This window comes from Branchiostoma belcheri, unplaced genomic scaffold (genome assembly GCF_001625305.1).
Source record: "Branchiostoma belcheri isolate BF01 breed outbred unplaced genomic scaffold, Haploidv18h27 scaffold21, whole genome shotgun sequence".
NCBI classification, from domain to species: domain Eukaryota; kingdom Metazoa; phylum Chordata; class Leptocardii; order Amphioxiformes; family Branchiostomatidae; genus Branchiostoma; species Branchiostoma belcheri.
The window spans coordinates 3,337,076-3,350,247 of record NW_017803602.1 but is presented as its reverse complement, the minus strand read 5'-3'; the positions used below and the strand labels follow the sequence as shown (position 1 = coordinate 3,350,247).

At 40.2% G+C, this 13,172-nt stretch overlaps 1 protein-coding gene across 1 annotated transcript; it reads right to left on the bottom strand.

Annotated features, from left to right (window-relative positions):
• Positions 1–6,406: 6,406 nt before the first annotated feature.
• Positions 6,407–10,369, bottom strand: LOC109469654 (sorting nexin-24-like). Its single transcript, XM_019768188.1, has 5 exons — positions 10,195–10,369; positions 9,123–9,206; positions 8,701–8,805; positions 8,261–8,373; positions 6,407–6,428 (listed from the first exon to the last, which is right to left on the bottom strand). Exons 1-5 carry the CDS (start codon positions 10,255–10,257, stop codon positions 6,407–6,409), a joined length of 387 nt encoding a protein of 128 aa, XP_019623747.1. The 5' UTR covers positions 10,258–10,369.
• Between the last annotated feature and the right edge of the window lie 2,803 nt (positions 10,370–13,172).

The window sequence follows — 13,172 nt, the reverse complement described above, 5'->3', positions numbered from 1 at the left end:
CCCAGAACAGGTTATTGTTAAACTACACCGTCTATTTTATCAATTTTTGTGGTCAGGGAAGAAAGACAAAATAAGAAGATCGGTTACCATAGCAAACTATGACAAAGGCGGACTAAAAATGATAGATATCAGAGCACAAATCGAAGCATTAAACGCTGGGATTATTAGACGTCTTATGGATAATACATCAGGAGATTGGAAAATCATACCAAGTCTTTATCTAAACAGCATTGGAAGTGACTTTCTAATCTTGAAAATGCATTTTAAAAATAGATCAAATTCTCCCTCTCCCAATCTACACCACATACCCCCATATTATAAGCAAGCCATACTTAGTTGGCACCGAGCGGGTGGCGGAAACGTACCCGAACCAGTAACAGCTAACGAAGTCAAAAATCATATTATTTGGGGGTCTAGCTATGTCACAAAAACCCAAGAAAAGAAACACGCATCATTATACTACAAGAAATGGATAGACGCAGGAATAATATACATAAGAGATCTGTTGGATAATAACAATCATATAAACGAATTACAGATACTTAACAAACTACACGATAAAAAAAATTGGCTTGCTGAAATGTACACCGTTAAAAATGCAATTCCGAAAAGATGGTTAGCACTACTGAACGACACCCAATGTCAAACAACAGAATGCACAGAACAAAGATTAAAATACACAAACTACACATGTAAATACTTATACAGTATGCTAATTATCGACAAAATCGACAAACCACAGAGTGAACAAAAATAGGGCTGCCATTTTTGATAAGAATTATCAAACTTTTGAACTTCCATGGATTGATATGACTATACATTTAACAACAGAAAGAAAATTATCAAACTTCATGTTTAAGTTGCTCCATCGAATACTTCCAAATAACAAAAAATTACATAGGTGGAAAATAGTACCATCCCCATTGTGCCACATTTGTAAAGTAGTAGAGGATGAAAAACACATGTTTATCAACTGTATAAGATTGGGCAACTTCTGGGAAAGGTTCAAGAAACTTTTAAATGTATTAGTCAAGATTGACCTTGATTTTGAAACTTGTATTCCCATAATGGGAATATCAAGAACTGGGAAAATGTACAAAGGAGGCAATCACATGATTGCATTAGCCCTGTATGCCATATTTAAGTCCTGGATCATGTATAAAGAGAACGAATGTTTTGATAAAATAAATTGCTTTTCAATATTTTACAAAGATCTTAAAAACATACTATGCATAGAATATAACATATCAGATACAAACGCAAAGAGAAAGTGGGGTTACTTAATTCCCCTGGTAATGTAACATATATCTATTACATTGTATTGTATTGTATATAAAAGTTTGTATAGTTTGTAAATAAAGTTCATGGACAGGACCATGAAAAGGAAAAAAAAAAAAAGACATGTTGTCACTCTGCATTTTGCGTGTTTTCTCTTCTGCTCTAATTTGAAGACTGTTGTCGGGAAAAAGGGAAGACTATTGGTTGCAGACCTTTGTACCAATCTCTTCATCTTCAAGCAGCTGTATCAGCTGGTAGCTAGCAGACATGAACAGGCAGCTTCCTCTATGAAGATACCTCTATGAACGTCCATGCATGTCTGTCATCAAGCACTTCTTTCCTTCTGCCGTGTACATAAACATACTTTATGCTCTGTTAGCCATCTCGCTTTGTCAGCAATTAGTCATGGGGATTTCCCAATTGACTTCACACAATAATCTAATTCAAGACGTACGCTTTTTTCGAAGTTTGCTACTAATGTTAAAGTATAAATTTGATCTTTATTTTTAAAATATCACTGCAATAATCTGATTTAATCTTGGTCATTTAAACCAAAATGCAAGGATGTTAACATCAATTTTTACTAGAAATACACATGTCTGGACTTGAGTGAAATTGAGACACGTCCCTACACTTAGGCTGGCCCCGAAAAGTCAGGTTATCTTAAGACAAATTACCCCGTCTTTTCCCTGTCGGCAATATCTGTTACTTGTCGTCGTGAGAAGTAAACCTGAAATTGACAGGAACCCAAATTTTAGACAGGTACCATTAATCAACAAGACGTACATGTTGCTTCACTTGAATGCTAAACAGTGTAGCATTGTAACATACCAAGATCAAATGATTGGTTCCTGTTACCCCATTTCAATTCATTAGCCCACGAGGTGTGAGAGTACATCTTATTTTGCAGTTTTCAACCATATGCTAGATACTTCCAATTCACACGTTAACGCGCCTACTGATTTATATGCACCAGGGTGAAATGGAGATAAATGTCTTACATGGTAAAACTATTTCTGAATAGTAATCATTGAGTGACCTGTTGTAAACGTTACAACTGATGTTGGTTACAAGATTTCCCTTTTGCTGCATGCATTATGCCATGAAGGATATGCCAATAGGCCTCTCCTCGTGTGTTTAATCTTGTATCAAACCCATTTCTGGCTTGGTTCAGTCCTTGTCCACGGTGGTCTGTCACTACGGCATTCTTTCCCATTGCCGGGTGCGTTCGATAAAGTATCGGGTTACAAGACGCAATTTTGGGCTAAACGTAAAACATTTGAAAATAACCAAACTAGTATCGAAGGGAAAATTTCGTTGAAATAAAATAAAATTATCGTCTTTACATACATTCAATGGTGATTTTTTGCGCTAAATGGATGATTTTTTCGGATTTCGTTAAAAAAGTCGATAATTTTCGGGATTTCGGAGCGTCATATTTTAACCAATCACCGAGCAAACCTGGCTACACATATTACGCAAGATCACTGATTTTTATATTTTTCGACGACTAGGAATAAGATGAAAAATCGTGCTTTAGGGATTTTTTAATTTCTGACTTTAAGTATAGTTTTTGTCGACAAATAGGTGAAAAAATCGAATTTTTTGGCTCTTTTTGCACTAAATTACCCATAATTCAAAATCAAGCGCATTTTTCAAAAATCCCAAAAGCACGATTTTCGGGACAACCCTGACAGTCATTTTGAGCCGTAATTGGGGTATGTTTGACTCTCCATGTTTCCAGGTTTGAACTAGTTTTGCAGACATGTCATATCTCCCAAAAGTGTGCACCGTGTTATTCATACAGGCGTAAAGAATCATTACAGTGTTCAAGGTCACCCAAGCATACGACAGTAGCTTCGCTACATGTTGTACATGTCCACAAAAAATGACAGCGGACATGTACTATCCTGGAAACTGTTTGAATCTATAGAAAAGTGTTGTTTTTTATCTGTTGCGAGTCACTCAGGCAGAAGGGCTTGTTTTGCCGCTTTATTGTAAATGACCGCATGTGACCCCGAAATGGAACGCGGGTTCGATTCGAATCGCCCAGATCGAACACGATCGAACACTGTTCGGATTCTATGAAATGTGGGAACTTTACAGCCCAGATTTTACCACCGTGGTCTGAAAATTTACACCAAAGAGGTTTAACATCCTTGTAAGACGAACAAAATAGCGTGCTCCACTTGTTCATACCATTTTGCACAAGTCAAACGGGGCATTAGACTCAATACATGTTGCAGTCTGTATCCAAAAAGGAAACTCAAGCCAGATGTTTATTTACAGAGACAAGATAAAAGAAGGACTGACCTTCCTGTACTTTAGAATATGTCTCAGCAATCTGTTGCTTTGAACGATGTGAGCATCGTTATACGGACATATAACGGATTGCCCTGGTCCAGAAATGAGCCGTACAGGTCTTGAAGCCATCACCTAAAAGAAGACAAAAATATGTTTGTAATTTTCATTGTAATTTTCAGACAGTACGAATACAGTACAGTGAATTTTATTCTATTCTTGTTGCACATAAACATGACACTCCTTAATCCAGACTCTCGCAGACTTGTGTTCCATATTAAATCAGAGCTTTGAAAACAGACACCTGGCCAACGCAGACGATCTTTTCATCTCTTAGGCTCAGGTTACGCTGAGATTGTTATCAGCCAGCATCATATGTGGTCCAGCATCATGACTGATAACCCGTGTTGTCGGAAATTTCCGACTACCGTTACTTGTTAATATAACCTGACCAACGTAGCCTGGAAACAGTTCGAGCCTGGTTTCGGTTATGTCCCAATGCTGTGCGACGACTGCAGTTCACATGGCATTTGCAAGACAACGTTTGTGAAACCAAGCAAGCAAAGTTGACCTGATTATGAGACATGACACAAGTCATTGAACAGATCGTGGCTTAGATTCTAGAATAATGTCAGCCCAGGCTATGGAAAATTAACTTTCTACAATATGCCATATTTGTAGTGTATCTACAGGGAAAAAAATCAGGAAAAAAAACTGGCCATCACTTAAACAGAAAATGCATGAAGTTGGCCATACAGAAAAGACATCAACAAAAACAGTTCATTCTTTTCTTGCCGCTTCCCCGAAATCTTCGCATGTCGCTCACCCCCTTTTCTGATACTTGAAAACATGTTCAGACAAACCCCAAGTGAGCCTCGCTAGACCACACCACCGCATATCCTCCACAGACAGGATGTACACATGTGCCGCCAGAAAGTAGTACGTGACAAGTTCGCAGCATCTGGTTATACGTGTTTGTTTTTTAACTCTTGGCATAAATTCCCGACTGTGCTCTATCTGCCCAGTAACAAGATACTATAACCATGCTTGTTTTTACAACCTAAATGTTTGTACACAGTAATTACTGGTCCGGAGCGGATGAATACAGTCAGAATATCCCGTCGCACACCGACCCAGCTTCAGTTGGAGAGGAAGGGCGGTGGTGTGAGGTAGGTGCTGCAATGTCTGGTTGTTCTGTGTCCCAAATTGTCAATTCATTGTTTTCGAACTTGCCAAGAGTGAATCTTGTAGATGTGAAAGTTCCTCGTATGTAGATGTGGACAAGTCTGTAGAGGAAAGTTGATTTATTCTGCCGTGTAGTTGAGCCACGCCGTGTTGTGTAAGGCCGGCCGCTGGTGGAATTTGCCTCGCCACTATGTCAGTTTGTCCAGACCTATTTCCCTGGTGTATAGCTCATAATTGTAGGAACCATTCTGTACTATGTTGACACAACATTACGCCCTTTCTAACAGTTCTTGACAAAACTTGCCAATGTTCAGTATTTGGAAGGCCGACCGCGGCTGACATCTGTGATGGATTATCTTGTTTACGTGTCCGCGGGCGAGAACTGTGTGCTGGACAATATTAGCGGACGACTTGCCGTGTGAAGTTGGTCTAACACATACATATTTTTTATTCGTGTTGTTTATGCTGTGGTGATATAATTCAGCCAAGATATTTATTTTTAGTAGGGGTGACGTCGTTCCAAAGTCTCCACTGGACATTTTTAAGTCAGCTAATGTCCCTTCGAGAATCTGAACAATTTTGTATTCTGGTCGGCACCGATTAAAAGAAAAATATAATTATTTGACTTGCAGTTCAATTCTTTGTGTTTCCTCTACAGCAACTCCTGAGGTTAACATCAAACAACATGACGACCAGACACCAACCATCTAGAACACCAACAGGCGGACACATGAGACCTTACTATGGTTGTTCGAAACAGCATTTTCTGCAACAAAGCAAGCACAGCTTGCAAACTTGAGACATTCATCCCCTCTCCCAATCTTAACTACATGCACTACGTCGTATGTAAACATTGAAAACAGAGCTAATGGTAAACTGAAGTTACCTGACTGGCTTCCGGCAGAACATCCAGCTTACTCAGGGTTAGGTCTATTTTTACAGCTGTCCAGCCTCCTGGAAACCCAGACTTCGGGGACTGTGCCTCGGGCTCAGTGGGGGCTGGTTCAGCTTAGACTTTTTCTTTGGATGTTAATGCCATTTGTGATTAACTAATGCAATGCAAATGAAAAAAAATCTTTGCATGCTTGCATTAGAGATGCTCACCCTATATGATTTGCTACTATTTAAGGTCTACCAACATAGATACAGCATTGCTCTACCAATCATTATTATTTACTTCTCTTCTGAACAGCTCAATGTCACATCATAAAGTCGAACGACAGTGTGAAAACAGCAAAGTTACATTTCGAAACAATGACACATGTCAGGTCCTTCACGGAGAAGACGTTCAGCATTCTGTTTTTTTAGGTCATGGTCACATAGGTTTAAACATGGTTTTGATTGTCTCAAGAATTACTTGGAGGATTGGCTATTTGGCCGGCCAACAGTCTCGACTGATATGTCCCCGTCGCAGGAGGAGCAGATCAGTTTGTAAAAATGCGGCATCTGCTGTCTAATAAGTCGTTTTCGTTTGCCTTTTGTAAAATCATAAGATGCCATGACAACATGACAGGATATTGTTCACAAGTAACATTAATGTTATCAAATCAGTACAATACAGTCACAATATTATACTCAATCAAGATTATACTCAGGATGCGACCTCCAAGTATGGTGAATTCTGCTGAGGTTTGCTTGTGTGTTAGGTGATGGAAGGGTGTCGCCTATGTCAAACAAGGGGAATGGCTTGATAGGTGCATCATTGGGATGTGATGACACGAACGGTTGCTGAAGTTAATCAGCCGCCACGCCACGTCGAGAGTTCGAGGCAGTTTTATTTTCCTTCCGCGAAAGAAAGTAGTCCGTTCCATGATTTCGGGGGCCGACACGCCTTACCTGAAAGCTTGTAGCTGAGGTCTGCAATCATTTATCTTCCTAACTTTAACTTATTGATAATGTGTAAGCTTCATTTGTTACTCCTATACATTTTTGAAGCAATGGCATACCGTGATCCTTTCAAGAATTTGACCCGAAAGCAGGTAATTTTCGTGGAATTCCCGTTCTCATTTCTAACTTGTTGTAGATTCTGATCCAACAGGAAATCTAGTGTGTATGAAAGAGCAAAGATTCTAGTTTGTGTTGATATATAACTCGTTATCGATTTCGAGGGCGACATGCAGATGCCCCCAAAACGCGCGAGGTCATGTCATAATTTTGATTCCAGAATAGAACGAGCCCGGTTTGACATTTTTAGTTATCACCTACTCTGGACAGGTCCTCGCTCCGTAGAACGTAAATTTCCATGTGGAATTATGTTAACAATGGTCTCCTGTGTATGGATTCCGAGTTTCAAGTCAATTCACAAACCCGAAGTTATATAAATCTGACCTTAAGATTTATGATTGACTCTCACGGCGAACCGCGCGCCGTTTTGAGACAATTTTACGTTCTATAACCCCCGGGAGTCGGGACCTCTTACTACAAAGCTTGTTGCTTGAGTTTATAACTATATATCTTCATTATTTCATTGTATCTGTGAATATTAAGCTTCCTATTTTACTCCTAGTGACTTTTTAAAACGATTGTTAACCTCTGCTCGTTTGATAATATGACCTGAAACCACTTGATTTTGGTGGAAATTCCACCGATGTTTTTACCTTATTTCAGTTTTCACAACAAAAAGAAATCTAGTGCGTAAAATAGCCCGAAGTCTCTACATTCTGTCCGTATATAATTTGTTATCAATTTTGGGGACGTAATGAGCTTCCTTTGTAATCGCGCGAGGCCACCTCATCAGAGGCATCGTTTTCGTTCCAAAAACAGCGCGGGCTTTAAGTGCGTTCCACAGACCAGACGCCAGACCCGCACCGTTGGATTTTAGTAATAATACCTGCAAGAGTAAGGAAGCATTTGCTGATTCAGTTCGTACTTACGTAGTCTGTGTCTGTAGGCATTCTTTGACAATATTGAGAAGGTACATTACTACCGCAACTTGTGCTAAAACGCCGGTTGCCCTAGAATCAACTAAACCAACGTTTTAGAACTTTTGGCGTAAAACGGCCGAGAACGTGGCCCCGGTTGATATGAATATACAAGCATTTCCAGATTTTGATCCAACAAGATTTTCACAAGAGACATAGTCAAAGATTCAACGAATCTTACTCAATGGTCATATCAGACAGAATCGAGGGCGACATGCAAATGCCCCCAATGTGAATTTCGTCGAAAATTTAGCTCAGTTCGGCACCGCCATTTTGACGATTTCACTGTTTAGCAAATGTGACCATTTATCTAACAAAATACGTTATAAAACCCTCCAAAAATTGATCATGTCAAGAGTACATGGCATTCCCACCTGGTACATGTAACGCAACGTAGGTAAATATGCCACAAACCAGGCTCAACGCAGCTGTGAAAGTCGGATGAAATTTCATCCAACTGCCGCGCGAAAAGAGTTTCCTTAGCAACGGCGTTGCTAGGGATCGCGGATCGATTCGAACTGCAAATAAAAACGGTTCGAAACGCGTTCGATTTAGTACGTGGCGTGACGGCTGACTTATCACATGAAGAGGATAAAAAACAAACTGACTCGTAGCCTAGCTGGGTCGCCATGTTGATCTCCAGGAAATCCAGGAGGATCTTGGGAAGGATGTCCTGGTGTATCAAACCCTGCCACAAAATGGAGTAAAACAATTCTATACAGCCACCATACAATTCTCACACAAAAGCCACTCTATTCTGATTGTGCCCAAGAGAAATTAGAGGAAAGAGGAAGAGATGGTGAATGTTTTGCAGCAGAGACCCCTAGGTGATATGAAAAAATTGCAATCTGGCAAAAGATGTTCTTTCTCAGATAGCATCATCAGATAGTAAAACCTTAAAACCCAAAGTTCCTGGAAACATGGTGATATCATAACTGATATGATCTGACAAACGTATGCAGTGAAGTAAAATACATGAAGAGAGGAATTTTCCAGCTGTGTGCCTGGGACTAACCTGGAGGTATGTCTCCAGTCCCCTTCTGCGCTGCTCCAGCACCTTTGGGTTCCAGTTCCGCACACGTTTAGGGGGGAACTCTGGTGTAAGGTACGTCTTCTTCAGCTGTGGAGTTCATCAAGCAACTGTTCACAGTATCCATTTACAATTACATTCTATATACACAAAAGAGAATCAGTAGTATCTTATAACAACTGAGACTGAAATCTTCACATTTGTTGAAAGCTCTGGTCTTGTTTACACAGTACATGTACTCTGACTGTATACAATGCAAAAAAGTCAAGTCTAAAATCAGTTGTCCAACAATGCTTTTATGTATATATAGGTTATATGGCTGTTATAAATGAGACTTTATCATGCACTAATAGTAATACTGCAGTTCATTTCTATTCCAAAAGAGGGGGCTGCAGAGTGGACCTTACCTCCCTGTGCAGAGTATGTAGCTCACTGTAGCGTTTCTCCAGAGTGTGTCGCCGTCCTGCAGCACACACCTCGATAACAAACACCTGGGACAGGTGCGCACAGGTAAACCACAGGAGGTCATGGTTCCAATTTTAACTCTAAACTCTATTTCATGCAAATAAATAGCATTCTTCCAGGAACTGACAACCTACATGTGCATGAAATCACTGCAGTAACATTATTTTGAAACATTCAAAGGAATATTATTTTGAAACATTCATTTTTTCATTATTGGAGAGCTGTGCTGCTAGAGATGTATCAAAATATTATGTATTCCTCTGGCAACACATTATCATCTGTTTCAATAGTTTACAGCATAATGAATACTATACTAGTAGGCTTCCTGCAATAGTTACATTCTCATAGGTCATTTCGTAGTCATATTTACTACAGTACTGCCCGGCTACTGCTGTGGCCTCGCATACCAAGTAACATAATTTCTCGGATAACGGCTTCATTAGCCATATATGGAAATGATGGCTTATTAGCATAAGGGCACTCAAAGCTATATTACACTGTACACCACTACACTAGTGCTCTTTAACACATATCCTATATGTATCTGCCCTTTGCATACACAAATCATCAAGTCTTATAACATCCCCTCTGTTCTCTAAATCAGAGTTAGCGTAACCTTAACTTAGTTTAGGGTTATGGTAACCCTAAGTTAGGGTTAGCGTAATGGGCAGTAGAGAATGGGCAGAGTGAGAGAAATTCTCTCACTCTGCCCATTCTGGGCGGAGGGACAGAAAAGGGGCAGAGCCGCAGAGGGATAGAGAAATCTATGGGCAGCGGGACAGAGAAAGGGCATATATTATGGCAGAGCGATAGAGATGGATAGAAAAAGAGCGGAGGGATAGAGAAGGGGCAGAGGGATAGATTCTGTATGCTTTGGGTGCCCGTATGCTAATAAGCCATCATTTGCATATATGGCCCAAAACTAGTGAAGCCGTTACACGAATACCATAAATCGTAACGCCCCCCTCCCCATCAATATAATAAAAAATGTCGAGAAAAATACGATGGCCTTACCGTGTACGCTTTTTCGTCACCAGACTCTATCTGTTTAAACTGTGGTATTGATACGTCAATCATATTTACCCTACGATGTGTGTAAAAATCTAGACAACAAGAAATAAAGAAGTTGGTATTTTTTTCGACAACACCGCAGCCATATTGGAATTTGTGTATTACATAAAAGCGCCGCCTTGCTATTGAAATTCTAACTACAGATGACTGTCTTTGAATATTCGAAGAAAAAATGTAATTCTTAAGCTTTCTTGGACATCTTTTGAATGATGTACGAATGTACTACGTACAGACACAAAATAACCACTGATTCTAAAGAGGAACTTTGTTACTGTAAAGAGATGTATTTCTAACACAGAAATTGAGCCTGTGGGAAATAAATGAAGTGATGACCTATTTAAACGACCACCGTTTCATGTGGACATTTAAAAGCAAATAAAGATTTCTTTCTTCCAATAATATCTTTCAAAAATTCTCCTTCTAATAATTCAACTCAGTACATCTTTGACATTTAGCGTTTGGGTGATGCACCGTCGTTTAAAAGGGGTGGGCACATGTCAGCATACCTAATTTGGTTGTATGGACCCCCAGCTTCAGAAGGAACGACACCTTTCCACTACTCTTAGCACTTCTGAGCACCCCCCCCCTCAAATCTACAATCTACTATTGCAGAGGCATAAACGAATCAACCCTTTACAGTGTATGTGGACTTTTATTTTGAAACGTACAATGGCAACAACATAAAGTCTGCTATATTTCGTGTTGCTCGTTTATTCAATAAAGCACCTTTTATCCCTCCCACCCTTTCAATCCATTGCCTCCCTATTCTCCCAGTAAATGAGGATGACAAACTAGCGATGGGTAAAATCCCATAGCGTCTTTTATTCAGTGGTCTTCTACTCAAGAGTGTCGGAAATTTCCTTGCTTATTCAATTCCTGCCCTGCTATATTTTATTTATATAGATTGTGTAGGTTCTTGGAGCACCAAGCGACCGTTGAAATCATTTCAGCAGCGGCCTTTAGGGATCAGGGCGGCCTATTTAGCCAGTAATAACGTCGACAGAGTAATGGCTCTTACGTGTAGGCAGGATAAGTACCTTATTCAATATGTCAGTGAGCTTTCAACCCCGGGGTCAGCTGTACTCTATCCTAATGTCACCTAATTTCGTCTATCTGCCCACAATTATCCCCTCTCGGAAACATTTAATCTGATCCGGAGCGAGGAATTACTCGGTGTCACGACACGGTAGGGCAGCGGGCCGACCATTTCACTTCCTCTGCCCGATCTGCCAAGGTCGCCCCCGTCTTGTCCGGACGTTTGTAATACTATTACGGACGCCGTCCAGTCGATTTCAGGCTGGAATCGACACAAAAGGCGAGGTCCCCTGGCAATTCCCGTTTCCTTGTACTCAGTAACATGATATCGTCAGTTCCAGACATAAATGGACACTGAGGAACACGAAATGGACATCTTCCATAACAAGCCTTCGTTAGCCTTCCTATTAATTTACGTTAGTGACCAATAAGGCAATAGAGCGCCACTTAAACCCGCCATTTGACATTTTGTGTGCTTGCAGGTCCATTAGTTTTAACCATTTAAGTAAGGAGGACAGCCAGATCAGTCTTCCTCTGGGACTCCTTGGACGGAACAAATGGGGGATAAAATACTACAAATTATCAGGAAATGAAGAAGGCTAACGTCCGCAAATACGAAAATGCATCCTTGGTACAAATCGGCTGAGACGTGTGCCATGAATTTTTCAGGACGAGTTTTTCGAGTGAATAATGAAAAACAGCTTGGGAACTCTCTCTTACCTACAAGTCACGTGATTAAGTAAACGATCCTACCTGACCCTGTCGAGTCGGGACTCGGGAAGCCATCACACCCCAAATTACAAATTCCGGTCATAAAGTTAACATAGACGATAAAAAGTAGAATCACAAAAATTAAGATCGAACTCTCATACAGAGGGTGACAGTAGGAACTGAAAGTGCAACGAAGGTAATGTCACCCACGGGGAGAGCGAATTCACTTTTGCAGTCAGAACGGCACGAGATATTCTGTCAGTGTAAAGACTACGAGTACCTCGAGCTCCTTTGCGGTATGAAAGTTAGTAGATTGTTACACGTACACAACTATATAGTAATCTCTCCATATGCAAAAGGCGCCTACAGAGGGTTTTCAGGTTCTTCAAACAGGACGTTGTGCATTCCGGTCCCTGTTTCCACAGCTGATGCTGATGTGGAGGAAATTCGGATAAGCTTTGCGTGCTCCGGGTTGAAACAACGTGATACGGTGGGACCGGACTGCAATTTCCCGTGCAACTCATCCATAACGAGATCCACCCGTCATTCATTACAGGAAGTGCAGTATAAGATTCCTGTGGGGTGTCTGTCCTTGGTGCTGAAAGTAAAGCCGATGGAAAGTCAGAGAAAATGCAAAGGTTTTGAAGAGCAAAACGTAAGATACCTAGTTCGTTGTAGACATGTTCTTTTACTTATTCTCTGACTTGACTTTATTGTACAGTATTATCTACTGATTTCTGAGTATCCTGATTTTCTTCTCCTCCTCTATAAAATCCATTGTATATCTTTTCACAGCCTCAATGTATTCGAATTCGCTCACAATACATAGCAATAGTGACACTAAGGCCATGTTGATTTGATTATATGGATGACATCCTCCGGGAGCCCCAAAACTGATGCGCGCGTGCGAATAAAAAAAAAGTTTTGCAAAAAAAAAAGTTCTTTTTATTATGAAATCTACGTGGTCATGAGGGTTGAGCAAATGGCACAGAATATGGTTTAGCGAATAATCTAGTCTTCAAGTTCATTTCTTTACAATTTCGTCTTTTTTCGTTTGATTTTGGCATTCTACGACATTGGTATAGTTTTTATTAATTTTTTTTGTAACTTATGGTATATTTTTGCTCATTTTGCAACTGTTTTGTACGATTTACAGTATGGTTGAAAACTTTTTG

Excerpts from the sequence above, each read along its gene's own strand:
- LOC109469654 (XM_019768188.1), bottom strand. The coding sequence starts at position 10,257 with ATGATTGACGTATCAATACCACAGTTTAAACAGATAGAGTCTGGTGAC. Across the intron at positions 8,806-9,122 it reads TACATACTCTGCACAGGGAG|CTGAAGAAGACGTACCTTAC; the intron begins GTAAGGTCCACT and ends TGAACTCCACAG. Across the intron at positions 6,429-8,260 it reads TTATCCTCTTCATGTGATAA|GCGACACCCTTCCATCACCT; the intron begins GTCAGCCGTCAC and ends TGTTTGACATAG.